This window comes from Dasypus novemcinctus, chromosome 5 (genome assembly GCF_030445035.2).
Source record: "Dasypus novemcinctus isolate mDasNov1 chromosome 5, mDasNov1.1.hap2, whole genome shotgun sequence".
NCBI classification, from domain to species: Eukaryota; Metazoa; Chordata; class Mammalia; order Cingulata; family Dasypodidae; genus Dasypus; species Dasypus novemcinctus.
In genome coordinates this window covers 151,439,188-151,462,631 of record NC_080677.1, presented here as the reverse complement: position 1 = coordinate 151,462,631, position 23,444 = coordinate 151,439,188, and the positions used below count along the sequence as shown (strand labels likewise).

The window sequence follows — 23,444 nt, the reverse complement described above, 5'->3', positions numbered from 1 at the left end:
GGAAAATAAAAGAAAATCAAACACAGGTTCAAAGAAAGCAGGTCAGCGTTTCTCTTTCTCTTCAATATTAATACTTAAACTTCATATTAAAAGATAAGTTTGAATGAATTCTTAGAGATGAACATGGAGAAAATCAAAAGTAAAAGTTACTAATGTACTTAGTCTCAAACAGTAGCTTCTAAACTGACAGGATATTCTATATACCTTGGGGACAATCAGTAAACACTTGACGTGATCACAGTTTAAGGAATACCAGACTTTACCTAGTTCTGATTGCTATGATTTACTTGATGGTTAGCATAAATACTGTATCATGATCATGTTAAAATATTTATGTGAATATGGTTTAAGCATTTCCAAGGCTTGCCTTTTCTTCCATAATTCCTAATAGTTAATGAGACAAATAAAATATGCCCATGGAGATACTAAAATTTAAAAGACTGAATAAATTTAAGTTGAAGACACCATAATTTCCAATAGTCAGTATATGTTTCCCAAAAGAATAATAACTTGCAGCACCCTATGTACATGTTTCAGTAGAAATATATTCAAACAATAACTTTTCTCTTCTAAACTCTTACAGTAATTCTTGTAGCTACTCTATGGTCATTTATCTCCCGTTACATTGACTTAAATGCATGCTTTATCTCTACTACAGTATTGTAACTTCCAGAAGACAGAGAGGATAGGATTCAGCAGTACGTGCTCAGCACTTAGCTCAGAGGTATGGTCTTGATAAATGACAACTGCTTAAATGCATGATTGATTTTAGCTGAGGCAAATGAGTCTCATATTTCTAATAAACTTATTGCAAAATGAATACAATGATTTTAGAGAGAGGTCCTTTTTTTTTCCAACTAAGATATCAATATATACCAGATTTACAACTGAACTGGATTAAATTGAAGCAACTGTTTCACTTGTTATTTTGCAGTTTGTGCCATGAATATTTATAGCCATTGATTAATACCTTCAATCTAATTTTGGTTATTAAATATAGCAAAGAAACATTGTGTTTTACTAGGGTCAGGCATACCACCTTGAATGAAAACTAACAGGAGGTAATATTTAAATTGTCTTGTAATTTTACCAATTGAGGATTAGCAGCTCCTAGTGAAGGAATCTAAAAATGTCAGTGACTGATAAAAAAATAGTGTGCAGGTAATTTTTAGTTATTTACTATGATATGTAAGAGTTAAGCAAATGTAAGTATTTTCTTAGCTCACAGGTAAGAATAAAGTGCACTGATCTGGTTGCAAGAGCAACATAACTGTCTCAGTCCACATTTAGAAGGATGACATTCCACAGTGTGCTACACCAATTGTTAAATTATTATTAAAGTGTCATCACCCCCATAACCTATCGCCCTAGGCTTCTCTATTAAGTTTATTTCTATCTGCAACTGAAGAAAGTGTTCCATCAAAGGAATGAAAGAAATTAAGATATATCAAGGATCTGCTGAATGGGAAATATTAATTTTGGAATTCAAACAACAAATCACTGTTATTGATAACACTAAACTTGGGAGGAAAGTTCGGGGCAGTTCACCCTCACAAGCAGCCACATAAAAGGACAATTTGGCAGGAAAGGTGCCTCCATCACCTACAGATACTCACAAAGTAATTACACATAACACACATGTTGCTAAAAGCTGCCTTTACAGGACCTAGAATACCTGTTTAAAGTATATGCATTCAATCCTTGTAGTAAAACTATGCCCTACCAAGAGTCGCTTCAGTTAAATACATAGTTTTTAGTTGGTGAAATCATCAGTTTCTCAATTTTATGGTTGTGACATTTTTGCACTTTAAAATGACTAATCATGTTTTCATGTTCTCTGAAACGTGTGTATTCTAAAATCCTCATGGAACGTTTTCATAGACAAATATAGAGCCTATGTTTAACAGAAATGAGTTAGCAGTTAATTAGCCCAGATAATTACTTTAAATTTATTAGGATATCTCCAATAGGTTCTTTCAGGATTTATGACAATTTAAAATAGCATAACTCAGAAATCTATATTTTTAGTTTAGTGACATGAACAATTTTCAAATGAATAGGTCAATGGATGGATTTAAATCCACTGCCATAATTATTTTTCTTTTTTAAAATCTACTTTTTTGCTGGTAATCATTCTAGGGGGATTCTGAACAAGGGGTCTGTGAGCTTGAACTGATTCAAAAAAATATTATTCTTGTGGGGGCATACTGGTGTGTGTGTGATACATTTATTAAATAATACAGAGTAGAGTATGGACTTAGTAAGGGGCCTGCGGTTTTCACCTGACTGGCAAAGGGGTCCGTGGAACAAAAAAAGGTTAAGAACCCCTGTTCTAGAACAATAATCCAAAGTAAAAAAGCATGACGTTTCATTGATTGAATAGCTTGTCTTTCTGAATAAGTGCACACATAAGGCCAAGTGCATCAGTGTTTCTAACCTACGGTAAAAATGTTACGAATTACAAATGCACACACGATCAGATTTGCGTGACATATAATGGCAGCTTATTCACCAAGGCTATAGCATCCATTGTTAAAATACCCACAAAAGTCTCAGAAGACTTTTTCTCAGCACTAGAGACTGGAGGGCTGATGAGGTGATGGGGGGGTGGGGGGGGAGCAGGAGGCAGCCCAGCACCTGAGTGACACCGCAAGCGAGCAGGGAATCAAGGAAGCTGAATTACGGCGGAGTCAGCAGCCTGCTGATTTCCAAGCACTTGACCACACTATTAGAATCATTCTCTCAAAAAGAATGGATTAATTTAAAAGTAAAGTAGTACAATCTGCAAAATTAGTTCATCTGCTCCACTAGGTGAAAATGATTACAAAAGGGATGGGAATGAACTATCAAAAAGCTTCACAAGAAAATTGAACTGCTAACAGCGAGACTGGGAATGAAAAGCACCCTCTGAAGGGAAATCAACAGACAGTGGTAATAACAGCACGCGTGTCTTCCTGAAAATTGCGTGTGTGCGAGCAGATATTTCTATGCCTCCGATTTTCCAATTTAAAGGTATCACAAATAATATAATTAAAAGCAAATTCAGCCAGCAACTAGAATTTGAAATTCTAGCTCAAATTCTGAAATAACAAAGCATCTACTACTACCTACGGTGTTGCAGTTTTTATAACTCCTTTATTTAAGAAAATAATGGATGGTAATAAAGTTCAGAACCCTTGGGTAAGTCAGTGTGCTGCTATAAAGGAAAGTTTTTCTTCTTAGCTGTTAGTACCAGAATCCTCATTAGGGGCAACCATATTCCGGGAAGAAGAAACCACACTGCCAAATATAAAAAGGGAGAGGAGAGAGAAAGGACAAACTGGGGAGAGATCACTGGAAAAATGGTCCAGGCGCAGAACCTATGAGCTCTTGCCTGACTCTGCTGGCAGGTATGGGAAAAGACATGCAGGATTGATTAATGGTGCTGGGGATTTAGACAGCTATGACTATAGGGTTTAGGGAAGGAAAAAAAACCCTCTGACTCTTTTATAAGCTACATAGAAGACCTTATGTCAATATTCTTTTTAAGCAAATGTTTTTTTTTTTCTGCTGAATCTGAAACATCCCCTAAGCTACACGTCTTCACTATTTCCAAAATTGGAACAAGTATACTATGTCTATTGTGTGCAAATCTCACTTCTGCATCGTTTTTCATGAAACACAAAACACACAAATACATGTGTACCCCTTCAAAGAGTTTCCTCATAGTTATGAACAGAGTCCCAAAAGCAAAACAGAAGAATGCAGTCACAAAAAGCAAGTCATTGGGATGCTGCATCTTTGTGCATGATCCTGGATGCATAATTAGAAATTTAACTGCTTAGATTATATTAAGGATTGCACCACTACATTTTTACAAGGTTCATTAGCCTAATTATGCACTTAATTAAAACAAACTCAGTCACACATGTTAACATTTTCAATTCTAAATATAAATTACAACCAATGATATAACTGAAAATAAGTAACAAATGTTTTATTGACATCTAAATTGGCTGAGTTACTCTGAGTTTTGCTTTGATAATGTAAACTCCCACAACTGCCACCCAGCTGTATGGAAATGATCATAATTCATCTTAATAAAAGCTGACAGTGTAAACACCACAAACATAGTGAAGGCAGAGTATGAATGAGCAGAAAGGGAAGCTGTCACCCAGAACATCTCACCTCACTGAATCTGCATAGTGGGCAGGGCAATTACCTACATTTGAATCTTCAGAAACACTAGGGTTTTAGAGGATGCCAAGAGAAGAAAAAGTAAAGGAATTCTAAAATGAAAAAAATAACACCTTTTTTTTTTTTGATCTTTAATGGATGAGAAAAAGTAGGCCAAAAAATGAAAACAGAGAATTCCTTCAGAAAAAGCAGAAATGACAGGCACACAACTACTACATTTAAAGAAACATGATTTATCTAAATGTAAATACAACTTCCCTCGCTAAAACAAATGCATTTGTAATGATCTTTTATATAGCCAATCCGTTTGCAGCTGAGAAGGCACCTGGAGGACTTTCAGACAAAAGATTATTGATTTAGTAAATAAAACTTTTTTTCTAAAGAAACTAAATTAAAATTGAATACTCAAAAGTTCAACTACAAAGGTGTTCTTTTAAACATGGTATTCAATTCTAAAACTCTATACTAAACTGAATAATGAAAGCTTAACGCTTTTCTTAACACCTGGCTAGTTCCAAGAAGTTCAAATTGGCTCAAAATTGGCATTAACATATCCTTGCAACCAAAATAAGAATTAATAGATACTGGGAGTCTCAAATTTGATAGATTCCCATGTCAGATGCATGACATAAGAGTAGACTAAACAGAACCTATCTAGACAACTAGAATTATCAAGAAACACAGGAGGGAAATGTAAGGCATATAATGGGAAGATAAGCAAAGATAAAACAAATTTCTGTTTGATCTTTCTTATTAACTGCCATGGCCAAGTACCTTCCTAAGGATTTACATGTAAATTCTTATTTAAACCATGCAAAAACAGTACGAATGTCTCTCTTTCAAACATGGAGATTAAATTAAGTTAACTCTGTTTTTATTTGAGAAGGAAATTATTCAGTAGATGCATCCAGGATGCAGAAAAAAAAACATTTCTATTTCAATATGTTTTTATATTAATCTGATCACAGAATACATACTTCCCTATAAGGTCACTTTTATTTTAACTCAAAAATCTTAAACATTATGAAATATTCTCTTAGATGTATGATTTTTCAGCTTTCTAATGGCAGCATTTATGGACAGTATTGTTAGTAAGCAAATAAGTCTAGAGGACAAACTCGTGGAGAGACTTTAATATAACCACAGAAGTTTTTTCCAAAGGCTGTTGACCCTTCACCCGACACTTTGAATGGTAAATTGAAGATAAGTGGTCAAAAAAGTCGTTTGTGATCAAGTTAAAATTACTGAGACAAATCAAAAGATGGTATATCTGTAAAAGAACTTGAGACATAATGGAAATGAAATAAATGGAAATGAAAAAGTAGTGGACTCTTGCCCCCCAAATAATATGAATGGGAATCAGAATGAAGTTGTTTGAGATACAAAAAATATTAAAATGTAAGCCCCATGCTGGCAGGAAGCTTTGTTTGCATGATTCTGTAGGGCAGGGCTGGCAAACTGCCCATGAGCCAACTTCAACCCGCCACTTATTTCTGGAACTAAAGTTTTATTGGAACGCAGATGCAAACATTTGTTTAAATATGGCCTATGGTTACTTTTGTGACACAATGGCAGCATTGCGTAGGTGCCATAGAGACCCGGTGGACCACATCGTCTAAGATATTTCACTTCTGGCTCTTCACAGAAAAAGTTTGTCAATCCCTGACCCAGGTTAACCCAGCATCAAGAATGGTGCCTGTTACCAGACTTAAAAAATACTTGGCATAATAAAGTAAACACACACATACACAATTACTATTTGCATAAGACAGAGTATTGTAAAAGAGAGAGATTTTTAAGTGCCACGGATTTAAGAATAAAGATGGATGTATAAATGGTAAACATCCATTACAGAAAAGATCCAGAGGAGCAAAGACTGTACATGATTAAGATTAAAATATTTTAGCCATAATCATTTCCATATCGGAAGAGATTCAGAAGACTTATTATCCATTAGACTGGAGTCCAAGTGGAAGAGTAATAGTAATTTCAAAATTAACACAGCCTTGTTTCTTGAAAACTTCCAACAGCACCCCCTAGTATTCACTGTTGAAGCCCAAATCCCTTCCTAGGCGATTGAGGCCTTTTCTAAAGTGCTTTCTAACACTCTCTCCAGGGCCATGGTCCAGTGGTTTCTGTTTCAAATAATTTACTCTTTATTTCCCACCAAGTCCTGAACATTTTTTAAGTAGCATCTTCCATTCACAACTTCTCTTCCTGGAAAGAATGTTTCTCCAGAACAAAGTCTTTAGCTTAAGTGCTGTATTTCCTTCAAAGAAGAGATGAGTTTCATCGTTTCCTATAGGGTTTGCCACAGTATCCCAATATCCAATAGTCACTACTTCCTCCTGCGGCATATGCGCATAAAGTTCTTTTGCAACGCTGTGTTACCTTTTTATTTCTCAATTAGACTTTAACTCCCTTAGAATAAAATATGAAAATCTTATTTCAGAGGCCCAGCCCCTATTCCAGTATACAATTTTATATCTTGCTTTTGAAATACTTAACGTTCCATCATAATTACATTCCAACATCATTTAAAAAGTCTTGGGGGAAAAAAACTTCAAGCGCTATAAAAGCCGGGATATGTAATTACTGTTTTACTTTTGACGTAGTAATACCATGACTCATATAAAAAGTCATGGGTTCATTTGTGTCTTTGCAGAGTAAGCTTTACTGAGCAACACCTATGGGACTGGTTGGAGGACTATTAAAACAAACACAAACCAACAAAATCACCAGGGTTTTTGTGCCAAAGGAAATCACAGTTATTTCTTGCAACCTTCCCGAAACAAGTGGCATTTGTGATTTTTAAAAAAGGAGGCCATGTTTGACATTTGAGTAAGGAGAAATGCAATGATAGGTATGAAGTCAAAATTTACTGCAATGTAATTTTCCAGGTGGGGAACAGTTAGCATTCTTCTTAATAAATACAAGATGACTGAGGAAAAACAAAACCAAGGGGAAGCTAATACTGTCTTTCTCAAGCATCAGAGTAGATTTCTAGAATCAGAGGTGCTCCTTTATTAGGCAGGAGTTAGCGGATGGGCGACCATGTGCTAATTGTCAGTGATCAAGGAAAAACATTCAACCTCTTTACAAAATAGCCTTTTGAGGCAGGATCCTTATTTAGATAAACTTTATTAAACATCAGACCTCAATAATTACCTATTTTTAAAAATTTCCCTAACAGTCACATCCCATGTTTAAATGACTACTTTCCTGAATATTTGATATGATTGTTTTCTGCATTGTTTTTCCCCCTGCAATATGTAATTCCCATTTTGCATTGTTTCTTAGACTCTTTGACTTTGAACATCTAAATCAGAATGGATAGGCACATATATCAGTGAATTTCATAAAAACAAATATTCAGTTAGGCGTGTTCAATCAGTTATATCTCCAAAACCAAGATTTAATAATGCCTAACTATGATAAGCACCTTGTACAAGGAAGCTATTCGTAGAAATTTTAACTTACATATCATGAGTATGTATTCTTATATTCCCACTAGATGAATGTGAAATTTCTTCATGAGTTCCACTTCATTACTTCCTTTCTGCTATATTGCATTGTTTAATTTGCCCCTGCATCCTCCGTGGATTTGATGACCCTTTATAAGCTGTCATCACAATTAAAATCATCTTCCCCAACAAGCCAGCATCAGTTACCTACTTTCAGCAGCTCCCTTCCTCCATCAGCTCACAGAGCACCTATTATATAACCGTATCACCACTTACCACATAACTATAATTGTGTGATTTCTCCGTTTTCATTACACAGAGACTGCAGATTCCAGGAGAAAGAGCATGTCCTTTCATCTTTGTTCCCTAGCACCTAACACAGGAATTATCATGCAGCAAATGCTTAGAAAGTTTTCTTATTGAATGAGAAGAATGGACTTTTAAGCATCTCTGAAGAGGACTGGTGAGGTGAGCGTCTCTGGACTCCAGGAGATTGGTATCTATGATCCAAGCAACCCACATACTACTTCTCTCCCATTGTCAACCTAACTTGGCTGAAATTTTATTAACCTAACTGCACAGCCACAGCCATTACCACCGAGTTCACAAGAACTCTTAAGCTGCAACACAGATAATGGATAAAAATAAAATGTTTCAGTTTCCCAGGATAAAAATCGATAACTAAAAGGGTTAATAAAGAATGTGTCTCTCTTAAATCACTTTGTTCCTTAGGTAGGAAAGATGCATGAGATTTTCCTCATTGAATAGCAAATTAACAAGGATTAAAAATAATTCACCCACAGAACAAACTCTGGTTGTGCAGAGGGTTACTTGTGGACAGGAACGATTTCTGTTCAACAAAATTTAAGGCATAGTAACTAGCAACTGTGGTGGAACTTCTGAAATGCCTTCCTTTAAATTAATTGTTCTAATATGTTTACTTTTCTACCTTATATTATTCTCCCTTTGTTTGAGGCTCTTCATCTATTTATTTTGTCCTAATCCTTTTCACACTGAGGTAGGAAAGATGTAATAAAGGATACAAAATAATATGCCTGTAATAGAAATACTAGTCAAAGTGGTATATATACAATTAAATCTCACATGCGGAGATTTATGTTTCATAGGCAGATAAAGAATACATGAAGATTGGAAAGTTATAATTCATCTACCTTCTTTTCGTTGATTCTACTCTGAGAAGAATAAAAAAAATTTCTTTTAAACTGTGAGATCATTTAAAGTTACACTTTTAAGGGAAGTAAAGGTAACAGACATTTTGAAAACAACTAATTTTATTGAATCGAAAATTATCTTACAAAACTTTAATGCTTCTCCAGAGTTTTAAAAAAAGAAAGAAAAAAAGTGAAAGTAGGAGAACTCTGAGAATTCACCACCACTCAAAGATTCAAGGTAAATTTCACATCTTTCTATATAGCACAAACATTCAAGCCTCATACTCCAGCAGAATTCTTAATAAATCAGAAGTTTTTCCTTCAAGACACTACATAAAGCATGTGTTTCACCAAAGAGATGAAATCTGGACTCACTACAGTCACTAACACATAGCAGGAAGACAGTACAGCTACTCAGATACCTATTTATAAAAATAAACAAAGATAAATGAATTACACACCAGTAATTGACATTGCATCCGTCTTTTACAATATAATAGATGCCTTTAATTCCTTGGTGACAATTCAAACTTTGTTGTAAATTCTCAGTCTCTGGTCTAAAGTACTTTCCAGCCTCCAGTTCTTTTCCAAGTATAAAGGAAGTTAAAAAGTAAGGCGGAGATTCTGGACTGTCCACGTGCCAGCTGAGCCCTGAGCCTCAGCAGAGTTCCAACTCCTACCCTCTGGTTCATTGGACTTACCCAGGTCAGCTCGCAGGGAGGTGAAGATGGTCAACCACCACACCAGGGAACTGAGAGTGCCTACAGCTGCAAGCAGGAGAACTGCATCCATCATCCATGTGGAATCTAAGCCCCCTCTCCATATGGAGGTGAATGGACATCACCATCCCAGGATTCACAGGGTGGAGGGATAAAATATGGATTGGAGTAGACTTACTGATATTCCACTGCGGAACTATTGTGACTAGTAATGGAAGAAATTGTAGCACTGCTGTGGAGAAATTGGCCATGGCTGTTGCTTAGGGCAGGGAGAGGGAAGAAGAGATGTAATGTGGGGGCATTTTGGGGACTTGGAGTTGTCCTAACTGATATTGCAGGGACAGATGCTGGACATTATATATCCTGCCATAACCCACTGAATGTATTGCGAGAGAGGGTAAACTACAATGTAAACTATTATCCATGTGGTACAGCATGCTCCAAAATGTATTCACCAAATGCAATGAATGTGCCCCAAATGATGAAAGAGGTTTTTGATGTGGGAGGAGTGGAGGGGGGGGGTATATGGGAACCTCTTATATTTTTTTAATGCAACATTTTTTGTGACCTATGTATCTTCAAAAGAATATAATTAAAAAACTGATGGGGATGGGGGGTGGGGAGTGGGGTCTATGGAAACCTCATGTTTTTTAATGTAACATTTTTTGTGATCTATTAACTTTTAAAAAAAGGATAATTTTTTTAAAATACTAAAAAAAAAATATATATATATAAGGAGGAACCCTAAGCTGTGGCGTTAAATTATGTACCACAGGAAAACAAAACAAAATATTCTTAATCTTAATCCATTCCTATGGGTATGAATCGATGTGAAGAAGACTTTTTGAAGACCTTACTTTTAGTTAAGGTGTGGCCAAGTGAATGAGTTTGGATTTTAATCCTATTGCAGAAGCTTTAAGAAGACAAAGCCACAGGGAGAAGCAAGAAGCCAGAAGGACCAGGAACCCAGAAGAGAAAGGGGAGGAAATCCCCATGTGTACTGACATGTCAGAAAAGCCAAGCACTCACAGATCGCCAGCAGCACCAGAACACCGTGGTCTTTGGGGCCAAAGTTTTGTCTTGCCAACGTCTTGATTTTGAACTTTTCCTAGTCTCAAAATTGTGAGCTAATAAATTCCTGTTGTTAAAGCCAACCCATAAGACACAGGCAGTAATAATTTTAAAACTTCAAAGTTATGAAACCAAATATTTTATAAATATGTTCCACTAGGGAATCGCTAAGTGAATAAATAAGAAGAGCTCAAACTTGTGACATGTGGTGGGGTTTAAGGTCTTAGAGAATTCTAGTACACTGAGTTTGTCCATCACGGTGGCCCACCAACCTTTAGCAGCAAATCAATTCAGAGTACTTGAACATATATTAAATAAAAAACACAATAATCCTTTCACAGGGAAAAATGCAGTAGAATCAAAGAAATTCATGTTGCATTGGAAGTTTCTAGGGATATATGTTTTACAAAGTAATGAAATCAGCCTTATCAAACTACAAAAAATTAATGTGGAGATTAAAGAGAAGGAGTCACAAACCATGTGGTAGGGGATAAACCAATAGCCTGCCTAATTTTTTCCTTAAATTTCCAACATTATCATAAACTATCTTATAAAAGTGAAGAACTAAAGAAACATAAAGACGAATTTAAAATCAATCATTACCTAAATTATCCAAATATGTTTTATTCTAATTTTTCCCAAAATTGCTTTAAGCACTTTCACTTCTCAAATGCAGCTGGAGCCCTGACCTTAAAGTCTCTTGTTACTTTGCAGCAAAGTTAGATGTTTGCATGGATATGCTGAACAATAAACTTATTAGGATAATTTAAATGCATGGTTACTTAGTGTGCCTGCAAACCGTCTCCTCATCAGCTTAAGTGCTTTCCGTGATTATGATGTATACACGTGAATGAAGCAGAAGTTGCCCCCAAATGAAAATGTTTTCTATTAGGCATATGCTAAATCAACACTATTCTGAATCTGAGCATAAATGAAGATAAAACACTCCAGGTTATGATTCAATTAAAAACCTCCAGGATACGTTACCTGCCGCCTCGAGCACTGAAAGGCACTACATGGATTCCCAGAGGCCCTCCATCGTTGGGGACTTGTACGAGCTTTACCATTTCACTGTGAGACAATGATGAATGAGGGAGCATGAACATGTACTGTAAACAAACCAAAACCAAACAAAAAACCACAACAACACAGACGTACAGTAAACAACAGAAGAGAACAAAACGAACTCCCACCGAGCACACAGGCATATACATACATATTCTGGAATACAAGCATGGTGATGAAGGCAACATTAAACGCTACATACCTGAGCACTAGTCTGATGCATGGAGGGAGAGCAATCATCAGAAATAACTACATTAAAAAGGACTCAGAACCAATCCTTTGGGGCCCTACTCTGCTGTGTAATACACATTTTGCAAGTCAAATCTATAGACTTCGACTGAAAATTTTCCATCCCCAGTATCTTGTAAGGACTCTGAAGATTGACTGAATAGAGATGTTGCAGCTATACAGCACTTGATTATTTCTAAGGTGCTCTTACGTATGTCACATATTTGATCCTGCCAGGAATCCAGCAAGGTCAAAGTGTCCTCCCCTGTAGGTGATGGTCCAGAGTTGATCTCCTTACTGCCTACCACAGCATGACAACTCATAGTCACCATTTCCTAAACAACTGTAAGGGCACTGGAGTGCTGGTGGTGAAACGCCCTTCTCAAAACCAATGGGCATCTACTAAAAATCAAATACTTTTCATAAAAGGACAATTGAACTTCCAAGTCATGAAGTTACTTCCATTACATAACTAAATGCACTGTCCAAGGGATACAACATTATATAAATTGTCAAGTCACTTCCTTAATCTTTACTGGTAAAATAAACCTGAACTCAATGAAAATTGGAGACTGTAAATTTTCAAAACCATTTAAATGGGATTTTGCATTCTTTGTAGACTGATAAGCAGTACTTATCTAACAATCAGTCCTTAGAGTATTTCAATTAAATATCTAGTTTGAGGAACACGGATAACTATGAATGATGACCAATAGATTTGACCAAGATAGTTACTATTTAAATAGCGGGAAATGCCAATTCTTCATTCATATTTCTTAAAAATAAAAAAAAAATTTAAAAAAACACTTTGAGGTTATCCTATGTATTGTAGATGTCCTACTTATATACTATATAAAGACTAAATATAAATAAAGATAAGCATATATTAAATTTAAACTCTCAAGGGAGTGGTAGGTTGCTGTATACCTAAATATAATGTAATCCTAAAACCTGTCTAACCTGAGAAAGTTCGGAGTGCACTCCTTGGAAGAGCAAGTGAGATATATAAATGTTAACAACTAAGCCATCAACTTCACAGAAAGTGAAAGAAAAAACCAAAATGCCTCACACTTCTAAAATAGCGAGGGAAGAATCTACCAGCAGATACTCAATTATCTTAAATATTCACATGCCAATATTTAAGATCATTAGAAAGTTACAATAAAATAGGAAAATTTGCCTTTGCCATTTTACTCTTAAAGGTTCAAGGTCCATAACCTACACATCTTTCATAAAATATCTTGAAAGGTCTATTTCTTCAAAAAAAAAAAAAAAATATATATATATATATATATATATATATATATGTGGGGACTACTACATACATGGTCCAACTACTTTAGTTAATGTATGTATATCTACAATTTATTTTTGATTTAGTAAAGTTGAGGAACAAACAAATGACCAAAATACTGACATACATGAAGCCATCTGAAAACAGTTATAGTGTTCACAGTGCTGCTAACATGACAAACATCTTAAATCAAATACTCCTTCATATTATAATCCAATAGCATTTGTTAGAAGCATGTAATGCAGGACAGGTACATGTGTATTTCCATGCTATACTTCTTATATTACATAATTAGCTCAATAGATGAAAGATGCTCTTTGGACAAACAAACCAATGCAAGGCATGTCTTTAACTAAACACAAACATTCCACATGCCATATGCTTTTGGAATACTTGCTGCTGTCAGTGATGCTACATGTGTTTCACAAATTAGTTAAAACCTTCAGGAACTCACTCCAGAGAAAAGTTGGGTATATTCTCCAGACCAGTGTCAGCATGTCCAAGTGGTTCGACACGGCTATTGTCTTCTTCGGTCCCATCCTCATCCTAGGGGCAACACAACACAAAGAAGAGGACATTCTGTGTTAAGTGTATTTCTGTCATGTGAAAGGAAACTGGATAAAACCCGAGTCTAACAAACACTATGATAATGTTAACTAGGTATTTCTCCCTAGGGAGGTGACCTTTAATAAGCACAGGGGCATGTATGTGTGAAAAGCTGTATTTTCAAGCAAGAGTCTTCTGAGTTTGCAAATCCCAGGAGCTAAATAAGATACCACTGTGATAAGGAAACAAAGCATCAGAACTTCCATTTACATTAATTTTCTTATGGCATCCTTTTTTTTTACATTGAAAAATTTAGGATAAACAAATAAGAATATCTTAAACTGGGGGTGCATGTTTAAAAATTTTTACTCATATAGTTTTGAATCGAAACAGCTGAGTCCATTAGAAATCTTCACTCTTGGGAAACGGACTTGGCCCAGTGGTTAGGGCGTCCGTCTACCACATGGGAGATCCGCGGTTCAAACCCCGGGCCTCCTTGACCCATGTGAAGCTGGCCCACGCACAGTGCTGATGCGCGCAAGGAGTGCTTTGCCACGCAGGGGTGTCCCCCACGTAGGGGAGCCCCACGCGCAAGGAGTGCACCCATAAGGAGAGCCGCCCAGCGTGAAAGAAAGTGCCGCCTGCCCAGGAATGGTGCTGCCCACAGAAGCGGACAAAGAAACAAGATGCAGCAAATAGACACAGAGAACAGACAACCGGAGGGGAATTAAATAAATAAATAAATCTTAAAAAATAATAATAATAATAAAATAAATAAATCTTCACTCTTACCACCATCATCAAAGTGATATTTGTAAGTGCTTCAGTTCCTACAAGCACAGCTTGTCAAAAATTAGAGTAGACAGAACAGATGTGGTTCAACTGATAGAGTGTCCATCTACCATATGGAAGGTCCAGGGTTCGATACCCAGGGCCTCATGGCCCATGTGGTGAGCTGGCCCACACGCAGCTCTGCCACACACAAGTAGTGCTGTAACACGCAGGGGTGCCCCCTACGTAGGGGTGCCTCACACACCAGGAATGCACCCTGCAAGGAGAGCTGCCCCATGCGAAAAAAAACACAACCCGCCCAGGAGTGGTGCCGCACACATGGAGAGCTGACGCAGCAAGATGATGCAACAACAAAAAAGAGACACAGATTCCCAGAGTTGCCTGACAAGAATGCGAGCAGATACAGAAGAACACACGACAAATGGACACAGAGAGCAGACAACCGGGGGAAGGGGGGAATAAATAAAAATAAATCTCTAAAAAAACAAAACAAAACAAAACAAAATGAGCGTGGACTTGGTACCATCCCAGACTTAAAATCCTTCCAGCTACGAAATTTCACATAAGCCAATGGACAGATCAAAGGTAGCTGTGAAAGCACTACGTTCTTAGCCATAAGGTACCAATTGTTTACTTCTTTCATGAAGGTTCAAGCAGAGGAAAAAACCAAAGCAGCAGCATAAGCAGCCTCCTCCCTTGTATTCTCCCTTTTACTAAGGCAATATTCTGTACAAATCATGTTTCAATGCTGGGACTCCAAAACACACAGGTGGAATCAAGGTGATGATTCACAAAAATAAACAAAATACCACCCAAGGACATGACTTTAGAATTTCGGCCACTATCTTTTCACTAAGGAGTTCACTGATGCTGAGTTTGGCTTTTCAAGATCATCTGAATAAAGATCAACATGCCTGACTCATGTCAATGGTCTTACCAAATTTGAATATTTTTAAAAAGAAGCAGGAGGCCCAGGCACTCTTCACCTTGAAGCTACAGTATCTGGCACCTGACAGCTCGTCTGTAAATATTCTGTTATTTTGCTAATTCAAGCAAAATCATTCCAAATAATTTCTGAGGTATTAAGTTTTCATACGCAACTATATAGAATTTGGTTAATCTATTTCTAGGAAGTTTATGTGTACAATTTGTTAGCTTTATCGTTTCATTATATAAATGTGATCACAGTGATTTTATAAGTGAATTTATTAAACCATAGTAGGAGGGAGAGCTTACCACTACAGAAAATTTTATATTTTTAACCAAGTGTTTGAGAAAGTCCTAGTAGAGATTTAAATGCCATCAACAGAGACATCTATCAACAAAATGAAAAGCAAGGGTCATAGTGTCAAAACGTAGTGTCAGGTATATATTAAATTATTGAAGAAATATTAAGGTAAGGCAGAGAGGTTGCTAATGCCCAAGTGACATTTCCTCTGAGAATCCACCAAAAGAAGAAGCTGAATGCAAAACAAGAAGCTGTGGCTTGTAGATATGTTCCTTGTGTCCTGAGATGACAGTGCACTGCATGAAGCCAGGCTGCTTGAAGATTGATGATCCTGAGTTTTGAGAAGCTCTGATTTGCACTTCTTAGTCATCTATCTCTTTTAAGCACCAACACATAATACATTTCAAAGGTTAACCAGCGCCTTGAACCTGCCGAAGAACTGCATTTGGAATGTAAACAAGAACTCCCAAAATGATGCTTTTCCATTGAGCCGGGGTGGGGAGGAGAGCAAACGTGATTGTTTAAACACCAGATGTAAAGCATAAAAATAATCCTACAAGTGAAAGACATTTTGTTTCAGGCTTCATAAATAATTTAAGTACCACTGAAATGCCACCAAGATGTATAACCAGTTGAAACACCTATGCTGTGCTATCAAACAGCGACATAAATGAAATGCCCCAACCTACAGTGATAAAACAGAAACTGATAATTTACGCATTCATTGTTCCTCCGGCAGCCATTACCAGGCCCCCAAGAGCATGTCGAATATTATTTCATGTCACTGCATATGGTGCTCAGTTTGGACTGCAATGTTCACTAGCCTGGGGCTGCGCTGCAGTTGCTGTGGGAAACCACAGCTCAGAATTTCCAACTTTTGGATGTGTAAATATCAGCTCCCATATTGCTGTTATTCCCTTGTCTGGTACTTCTATTTAAGCTGTGATTGAACATAGTTGCGTTTAGCAAGAGTTAAGACACTGAATTCCTTATAACCAGAGTAAACTAAGCTCCATTAATATATACACAAAATGATTATCTGAGGACTTCACTACTAAACTAGACAGCACTAAAAATTTTCTGGGCGAGTTAATATACTTATTTTTTTCTCCTCCTTCTCTTCATTTAATAGCAGAGTGTAGTAGTTAAGAGCTCAGATGAGAATGTTAAACAAAAATGGGTTTGAAAACCCACTCTACCACTTGCTAATTTTAAAGTCTAAGGCAAGTTATATAACACTTGCATGCTTCTAAGCCCTCCTTCTATGTAATCGGGACAATAAAAACATCTTCCTCTTAGGAATATTATAATGAATAAGCAAGAAAATTCATGCACAACATGCTACCTAACACACAATAATTGCCCAATAAATGTTACCTGTTATTTTTGAAAACAGAAATAAATACATGATATCTAAAACACACTTCAATAAATGTTTTAGGTTAATGACACGCAAATATGAAGCATTTAAAAAATTCATAATCATCCTTCACACTCTGTGCCTAGCAACACAATTAAATGTAAAACCTATTGCCAACTCAATTAAATATAAAATATATTATCTTCATTTTGGAAACTTGCCTTCCACCTAAAATTTACCGCACTTTGCTGTATACTTTCATTGTAAAATGTCTGTGGGATGAGAAAGCAAATTAAGAGAAAAATAAACAACTGAAGTGAATACATAAAAGTGAATTGATAAAATAGAGGAAAGAACTGGGTTAGTGGTTGAAGAAATATTCAAGAGAAAGTAGATGTCAAGAACTATGAAGAGACTGGGATTTCACTCTACTTGAAAGCACACAAGGCAGCGTGCCATGGTTTCATGGATGTTTCAGAAGATACAAGACTCCCGGGTCAGAGACAAAGGACACACAGAGCAGCAGTCAATGGATCATCCTTTTTGTGCTGGCTCCTCAAGGCAAACTTCTCACACAGGGATGTGAACAGGGCCAGAGGTCATCGGCACATACAGAGGAACACTGAGCCTAGAGTTCAAATCTTTTATCCAGGACAGTAAGGATACCTGCTCATTGCTGTGGAAGGAGATGTGAGTCTATCTTCCGAGGCTGTTTGCTGTACACACAGTCAGGAAGAAGGTGGTCAATGCCTCTATTCTCAAGACGTACAGAAAGGTAAACTATGGTCTCCCAACGACAGAGTTTAATTAGGCATTGGCGGATGGGTACATTTGAATAATAACTAGCAAACTGAAACCAAGAAGATTAACAAATGCTCTACAATAACTGTTTTCTGAACAGTAACATTAAATTCTACTAGATGAAGAATATTGCTTTCTATATTGGTGAAAATGAATTTTCAATATATACTCAACCAAACAAACAAAAAAATCAAGCTTGAAATTTGAGGGGGAAAAAAAAAAGAAAATTCTTCAGACATGCAAGGGCTGCACTTCCCAAGGACCCTTCCTCACAAAGCTATTTTTGGATGTGCTCCAGTAAATGAGTAGGTAATATCAAAACAGAGGGAAGAGTAGGGTGCAGGAAACTCAATCAAATACTAGATGGTACTCAAGGGAAGTCCCAGAATATGGGTGAAAGGACAGCCTAGGGAAGCAGAACCCAGTTCGGACTGGAGGAAAGGATGGAGAGGTCAAAATCAGTCTTCACGAGAAAAGGCAAAGTAATGATGGTTCTGATATTTTTCAACATTTGCGAAGTAACAGACATTTTGACAGACCTGATATTGCATGTGAGGAAAAACTAAAAATAAATACAGAGAAAAGAAAGCAGATTTGTTAAATATCAAAGCAATCAACTCAAAGAAAAACAAAAGAAAATGCATGAGAGAGGAAATCCAAGCCTAGTACCTACTTGGGTATGCACTGAGCAATTCTTACACAGCCAATTAAGCGCTGGCTATTGATTCAACTTAGACTTTTGATGTAACAGTATTGAGAGGATGAGTGAAAGAAAAGGTGACTATCATAAAAGTGAAAGTATTCATATCCCATAAAGGCAAGTTGACAGATGTCAGTCACTGGTAATCAGGAAACAGCAACATAAATACAGTATTTAGAAATGAGGGAGAATAAACACCGGAAGGCGCATTTGGGCAAGTTGAAACTGGTTGCCTCAGGAAAGTGAGACCAAGAGACTAGAGCAGAGGGACTAGTTTTCATTATAAGTCTTTTTAGTATTAATGATTTTTATTCTGGGAAGCTGACTTGGCCCAATAAATAGGGCATCCACCTACCACATGGGAGGTCCGCGGTTCAAGTCCCGGGCCTCCTTGACCCGTGTGGAGCTGGCCCATGCGCAGTGCTGATGCGCGCAAGGAGTGCCCTGCCACGCAGGTGTGCCCCCACGTAGGGGAGCCCCACGTGCAAGGAGTGCGCCCTGTAAGGAGAGCCGCCCAGCGCGAAAGAAAGTGCTCAAGAATGGCACTGCACACACGGAGAGCTGACACAGCAAGATGACACAACAAAAAGAAACAGATTCCCGGGGCCGCTGATAAGGATAGAAACGGTCACAGAACACACAGCAAATGGACAGAGAGAGCAGACCATCGGGGGGGGAAAAAAATCTAAAATAATAATAATAATTTTTTTTCTGAGTATATGTATCTGAAGTATTCAACAGGGCGGAGGGGCTTTTAGGTCTAACTAAACCTTGAGACTCACAAAAAGCCCATGGACCACCTGGCCTCAGATTCTCTGGGAGGAATAAAGGCAGGAACCCCAGCGTGCCAGCGGGGCAGCACCCTACGCTGTCAGGTGAAGCAGCCTCGCAGCACCCCCACGTCACCTTCAGGAGCTATTCTCTTGGACAAAGGACAGCTCAGGTACAAGGAAAGAGACCCACCTCCGGTGGTTGAAAGAACTACCCTGGCTGAAAAGTTCATGCCCTAGAGAAGCCAGTAACTCTTGGATCCACCTCGCAGACACCGTACTTGTCAGATATGGATAGTTTTTTGAGTTCTAGATGCAACCTTTCACCATACAAAGATACTTTGACACATCACCTTTATGAAGTTTCCAGAGAAGAGAGCCAAAACTTAATCAAAGTTTAATTTCTCATGCAGAAGGGGGAAAATGTTTTCTTAACCCTTTATCCACATTATACTGATATAAGCAAAATTTTTTTAAAAACGGAGGGGTCAAAGCAAAGGAGAGAAAAGAATGAGAGAAAATGAGTATTTTATAAGCCTGGGTTGGGAAGGATGAGTTTTAGATCAAGGTAAAATGCCTAGAAGGGAAGTCAAGGTAAAAGCTTTATGTGAAGTTATTTGCTCTTTGCTTCAAGTAAAAATTAATAATCTGACACTCTTGCAAAATAGTAATAATATGAAGGCTAACCCTCAATAATGGAAAAACCCATTACCATGGCAAGAGATGATACATTCTGAAGCCACAAGCTCTCATATAAACTGGAAAACTAAGTATTCAAACTCCTGTCATTCTAATTCCTAAAAGTAAGGTTGTACTTTTCTTTTATTTGAGTATCAAATACCTTGGTCTACATTTACAGATTAAAAAAAAAAAGATAACTTAAATTCTAAGTGGAAGCCACTGCAAACAAGTACAAAATTTATATTTAGAATGCTTAAGACCTGAATCCTGCCTCCATCATTCATTATAACTATTTATATGTGGTGCAAGGGTACAAATTTTTTAACTTTTTTTCTACATAACAAGGAAAACAAAACCCACATCTTCTACCTTACAGAAACAAAATAAAGCTTAATGCTAACACCAAACATCTGCATATCTACATTAAAACATTCAATTCCAAGGGTCAAAATATTTTGAGTATTAATTTAAAAAAAGCCTTACAATTTTAAGAGATTAATCATTTTCTTTAAATTTTGAAAAAAACTAAAGTTATACTTTCCTTCTTAAATCTCCATACCTATCTTTAATTTTTATCTTTAGAAAGCACAAAAGGAATTAAAAATTCTTACAGTACCCTCTTAAATGATTTACACTATTTTCCCTCAAGGGATTTGATTATTACCCTAACAGAGTCAAATGTTTTAATTGGTTCGATAATACTGTCACAAAAATGTTTAACTAGATGGTCTTTCCCACACTTTTTAGGTCATCTCCTAGACTTAATGAGAGATACGTTAACTATTAATAAGCTCTAGTATCCTATAGGTAAAATATATATTTGGATGTTGACAGTATGAATTAAACCACTCTTTATTTGGGCTTACAATTGGTGGAAAACAATTCCAGGAGGATCTGTTTCCAAGTCCCCTACGTATCACAAACAGGATTCCAGAAGGCTTGTGTGTTAATGTTGCAACTCTTGGTTAACTGCCAAATCGCCAGGGAAAAGTAATTTCCCATCATATGTGGAAGACAAGTGCAAACACCTGGGAGCAGGGACCTTCACAACTGGAAATAACAAATCTGTAACTACCTTGAAACACACACACATACACTGTGTAATGACATTTTATTTCACAATCATTATACTCCACTAAAGTAAAAACATCCATGACAAACAAACCCAAATTCAAACACCATCAAGGACAGACAATACCAGATAATAAACAAAATCTTATAAAAATACTTCTTATGTAGAGAGGGAAATCAAGTTGCTATACATTTAGGTATAGTCTAGTACCATTATTATATAAACTGTGCCTCAGAGAACTCAGACCTCAAAATAAGATTTAGAAATATATGAAGGATTATGCAGTATGATATTGATTATTATATGTGAGCTTCATCACTTCAACCTAATACCTAATATTCTCATCTCAAGCTAACACTGACCAAATGGGATGGCAAAAGAAATGTTTAATATGGTCAGAAATCTCTGGTTCCCAGAGATGAAAAAGAGAAAGGAAAGATTTCCTATTTTGAAAAATATACAACATGACAAGAAAATTCAGAGAGTCATAAAGTGGGATACAAGCTACCAGGAGGACAGGGAGGAGGTAGGGAATGGGAGTTCATGCTTCATTGGTTCCGTTGCTGGTAGGGATGATGGAAAAGTTTTAATACTGGATAGTGGTGATGACAGCCACAAGATTGTGATTGTAATCAACACCAGTGCATTATATCTGAACACGTTTAAAAGAAGCAGTTTTAGACTGCTTAATTTTTATTAGCATAAAAACTTAAAAAATAGACCATAGGATTGTATAACACAGTGAACCCTAATAGAAACTATGAATTATAGTTAATAGTACAATTATAATAATAGTCTTTCATCAACTGTAATAAAGTTTCCACGCTAATGCAAAGCGTTAACAGGAAAATCTGCGTGTGAGGAGGGATATCTGGCAACTGTACTTTCTGTAGGCTTTTTCTGTAAACCTACAGCTTCTGTAATGGAAAAAAAAACACAAAAAAACAAAAACACAACATGATTCCATACAACCCAAGGCAAGATAAAAGTCTTTAAAAGAAGAACAGATGGTACTGATTTATGAAAGCTATCTAACTACAGAGAACAACAAAAAATATGTATCTTTGCACCTGTTACTTGTAGAGCAGAATCTAAAAATTAAGTACTTAAAGTGTAAATCTGCTTCTCATAGATAATCTTAGAAGTTCAGAATATGGAAGACTCTACTGGAAATATCTAGTCTGATATTTAAACACATATTTGAGTTTCCTTACATTCTTCTTCCATTTTTCTTGTGCCTCAGAATAACACAAGGAAGACTTACATACTAGTGTATACTAAGTATCGCTCAACACAGCTAACCCCAGCAGCCCTCTGCATCAACTGCTGCACTCCCAATCCATGTTTATCCCAGATTACCACTCAGACAGCTGCCAACAACATGGGGGCCACGTGTGTTGCAGGAACTGCTTCTGCACTGCTCACTATTCCACCACCACGCTAATCATAGCCAAATGGCCACCCATTCGGTATCATAATTTTAATCAGACTAATCACTGTGGTTTCAGTTGTGGCTTACCAGAATAACAATACCCCTGTCTTTTCTATAAGCTTTGCAGAAAAATAATGCTCTGACTTAAGAATTTATTACAATGTATGGTAACCTGACCAACCTTGCCTTTTCTGACCAATAACATTCTAATCCTCATCAAGGTGACATTTAAAAATATTTTATTCTTTTAAGCTTTGTAATGGGTGGAAAAGTAAGCAATACTGACCTTCCTTGGTGGTGTATTAAGAGTCCATATAAAATACTTTCATTCAAAAAGATAAATTTCTCTTGGTCTAAAAGTGTCTTACATTAATAATTGATTTATTAAGGCTGAAACTAAAACAATTTTAAGTCGGTTTTTATTTGAATAGATGAGTAATAAAACCAATCTAAACATACATCGTCGTGCTAGTGACACATGAAAGTAACTTATCAAAAAAAGGCAAGAACCTTACAGATTCTAAAATATATAACAAAAAATAAACATGATAATCGCTAACATAAACGGAAAACATTCTATGCACTAGACCCTAAAGATCAAAGTTCTTCAATACAACCTCAATATAGTCCTCAACACAACCCTTCAAGTATTTTAATAAATAAAACACATGAGGTTTTTTTTCAAAGAGTTGACTGTGCTAAATCTTTTTCCTAATAAGATTGTGCAACAGGACCACAAGACAAATTTCTGAAACCATCTCGAGGATTTGAGGAAAATGTAATTTGGATAACAGAGCTGTGATACTGACATGCAAAATATCTGCTAATAAGGCGAGCACTACATAAAACCGCTCGATTCTCCTCAGCAGTATC

At 36.7% G+C, this 23,444-nt stretch overlaps 1 protein-coding gene across 10 annotated transcripts in view; it reads right to left on the bottom strand.

Moving 5' to 3' along the window:
- PARD3 (par-3 family cell polarity regulator) overlaps positions 1-23,444 on the bottom strand; it is a 669,864-nt gene that overhangs the window by 277,216 nt on the left and 369,204 nt on the right. For all 10 annotated transcript variants that reach the window (XM_058297689.2, XM_071215434.1, XM_058297690.2 and 7 more), the window contains 2 exons: positions 13,644-13,735; positions 11,590-11,673 (listed from right to left, as the gene is read on the bottom strand). In XM_058297689.2, coding sequence (XP_058153672.1) covers positions 11,590-11,673; positions 13,644-13,735 — 176 coding nt within the window. The remainder of the gene's footprint in view (positions 1-11,589; positions 11,674-13,643; positions 13,736-23,444) is intronic.